Source organism: Tupaia chinensis, unplaced genomic scaffold, assembly GCF_000334495.1.
Source record: "Tupaia chinensis unplaced genomic scaffold, TupChi_1.0 Scaffold000161_1, whole genome shotgun sequence".
In the NCBI taxonomy this organism is placed as follows: domain Eukaryota; kingdom Metazoa; phylum Chordata; class Mammalia; order Scandentia; family Tupaiidae; genus Tupaia; species Tupaia belangeri.
In genome coordinates this window covers 911,533-914,167 of record NW_006159632.1, presented here as the reverse complement: position 1 = coordinate 914,167, position 2,635 = coordinate 911,533, and the positions used below count along the sequence as shown (strand labels likewise).

At 61.6% G+C, this 2,635-nt stretch overlaps 1 protein-coding gene across 1 annotated transcript in view; it reads left to right on the top strand.

Moving 5' to 3' along the window:
- The window catches only part of RYR2 (ryanodine receptor 2), a gene marked incomplete in the record, with an annotated part of 234,621 nt that overhangs the window by 83,865 nt on the left and 148,121 nt on the right, over positions 1-2,635 (top strand). The window contains 2 exon segments of the mRNA XM_027770831.1: positions 956-1,070; positions 2,296-2,428. Of these exon segments, the coding sequence (XP_027626632.1) occupies positions 956-1,070; positions 2,296-2,428 (248 nt within the window).

Below are 2,635 nucleotides of genomic sequence, written 5' to 3'. Positions count from 1 at the left end.
AAAGACTGAAAATAAGGGGGCAGCCCTCACGGGGCCGGCTGTCGTGTGTGCGGGCCGCGGTCCTGGGGGGCGGCTGCCGGTGCTCGCCCCGTTGGCCTTACAGCACTTGTGCTGTCCCGGGCCCATCAGTCCTCTCGCACGGCACTATCTAAAACCTCTACTCGCTAGAAAGTAAATTAGTCTCCACTTTCTTGGGACAGCCCGGTGCGGAACACGGCTCGTGACCAGCGCACGGTGAGCGCATCTGTCACGCACGCGGGTGAGAAGAGCTGATATGATTTATGTCGGAGTGGAACCAACAGTCCCTTACTGCCGATGCGCGAGACAGCCTGCTGGGCGTGACGGGCCTTAGACACCTCACACGCGGTGCAGAAACACGGCCATGCGTGTCATCGGGACATGCAGTTGCCACCCCCTGCCGCACCTCCACACCGAACGTCCCTTAACCAGGTCCCATGGACCTGATTCCACTCGGTCCCTTCTCTTTTGGGGAGCATGACCCTTCAGAGTTCTTCTCCAGGACAAGGGTGTGGGTGTAAGAGGACGAGGCGGCCCTGTGGGCGTCCGCGCAGATACAAACGTGGGCCCGAGTCGTGGCTTCTGACAGCGGAGCCTCGCCTGGGTGCTTCTGTGGGCATGGGTGTGGGACCTGGCATGGCACTGGCTGGTATTTCACCCAAAAAGCTGAGCATACTGGAGGCCCATAAGGTTGGGACGCTGTGTCCAGAATGTGGCTGACAAGCAGGAGCTATGCTACGTGTCCGGGCGTGACGCCGACACCGGCACCGTGCTCCGCAGGGAGTGCCCTCAGCTGCACCCGTTGGCTTGTGCAGAGTAACCCTGGCTCCCTCTCCCAGACTGCCAGTCGCTTCTGAAAGCTTCACCGGCCTCTCACGGCGCCTGGGTCTCGGCCGGCTCGGGCCCGTGCTCCCACTCACGCCGTCTGTCGTTGCAGGGACATCATGAACAACAAGGTGTTTTACCAGCACCCGAACCTCATGCGGGCACTCGGCATGCACGAGACGGTGATGGAGGTCATGGTCAACGTGCTGGGGGGCGGCGAGTCCAAGGTAGGCCGCCCCGTCGGGCGCTGTGGTGCCGGTTCTCACCGAGTCTCTAAGTCCTGTAGGGCACCCGCAGCCGCACGCACTCTCCCTCTTGCTCCTGCCGTCGGTCCAGGGTCCAGGCGGTGGTCTGTCCGCCTACGTCATTCCCATGTGGGTTTCTCAGAGAACTGCCAATTACACCGTCACCCTCAGTAGAACTACTGCCGGCTGGTCTCCGCCCTCGTGGGTGACGGTAACTGTCGCCAGCACGGTGTCCTCCCGTCCCGAGTCGGCTTTGGTCGACTGCTGGGTCGAGCTTGCTTCCTTGGCATCGCGGGCACACACTGGCCTTGGCCGTCCGCACGTGGGCGTTTTACACTGAGACGTCCGTCCTGGAGGAGGCCACTGGGAAATTTCGGATTGGCGTCAGTTCCCAAGGTCGTGAGCCCACGACACACCTGTTCTTTATACCAGCCCTCGTCCTAGTTCTGGTCCCGCTCAGTCTCGGGCCCAGGCCAGTCTCCGACCATGGCACTCTGGAATATACCGTGAGACTCCCAGGTGACCTGCTCGGTGCCGTGTACAATAAGGCTCTCGAGGGCCAGATTAGTGGAGTCACTCAGTGAGCAGCTTGCTACTAGTCAGTAAGATTTCATAATTACCGAGGGCAGGATTTAATGTCGACACGCGTGGTTCAGGACGTGGAAAAGCGCGTCAGTCCCATGCATAGTCTACCAGTGACAGACGTGTAGAGATGCCTTGTGCCGCCTGAGGAGCGTCTGAGGCACAGTGACGGGGCTGGACCTGGGAGGAGGAGAGCGGTGGGGCCAGCCGACTGGCCGGGGGCAGTCATGTGCAGCTCGGGGAGGCCAGAGGCCCTGGCATCGCGGCAGGTGCTGAGTGTGCTTTCAGAGGGTCTCAGAGGCCCACCCCGCACCTAGAGCGCCCTGTGCTCCTTTCTACCCAAGTCTGTGGGGCAGAGTGGGCCCGTGATCGCCCGGCAGGCAAGCACAGTGGGGTCTGCCGGGCCCTGCCCAGGCTGCACCGTGAGCTCGGCGTTCGGTTGAGGTCCAGTGCATGGCCCGTGCTGAGGCCTTGGGCAGTGGCTCGGGAAGAGGCGAGTCACGCCTGCTCCTTCGGGGCCTCCGGTGTCCGAGGCTTGGTGCATGTGGGTGCAAGAGAGCCGACTTCTGCGCCGAACTCGGTCTCGCAGGGTGCTCGCCTCAGGACTGACCGCCTCTCTCCACAGGAAATCGCCTTCCCTAAGATGGTGGCCAACTGCTGCCGGTTCCTCTGCTACTTCTGCCGGATCAGCAGGCAGAACCAGAAGGCCATGTTCGACCACCTCAGCTACTTGCTGGAGAACAGCAGCGTTGGCCTCGGTGAGTGGTGTCCGCCTGGTTTAATCTCCAGGAAATAATGCACGTATCACATTTCAGAATGAAACTCGGCCTTCTAAATGGACAAAGACCTCAAATGACATTTTTGCAGAGAAGCCATCCGAGGAATCGAAGTCAGAACGGCGGCGAGCTGCCCTCTCACTCCGTTGGAGGCTGTCCCCACAGGCAGCGCGCGGGGCGCCGGGGGGG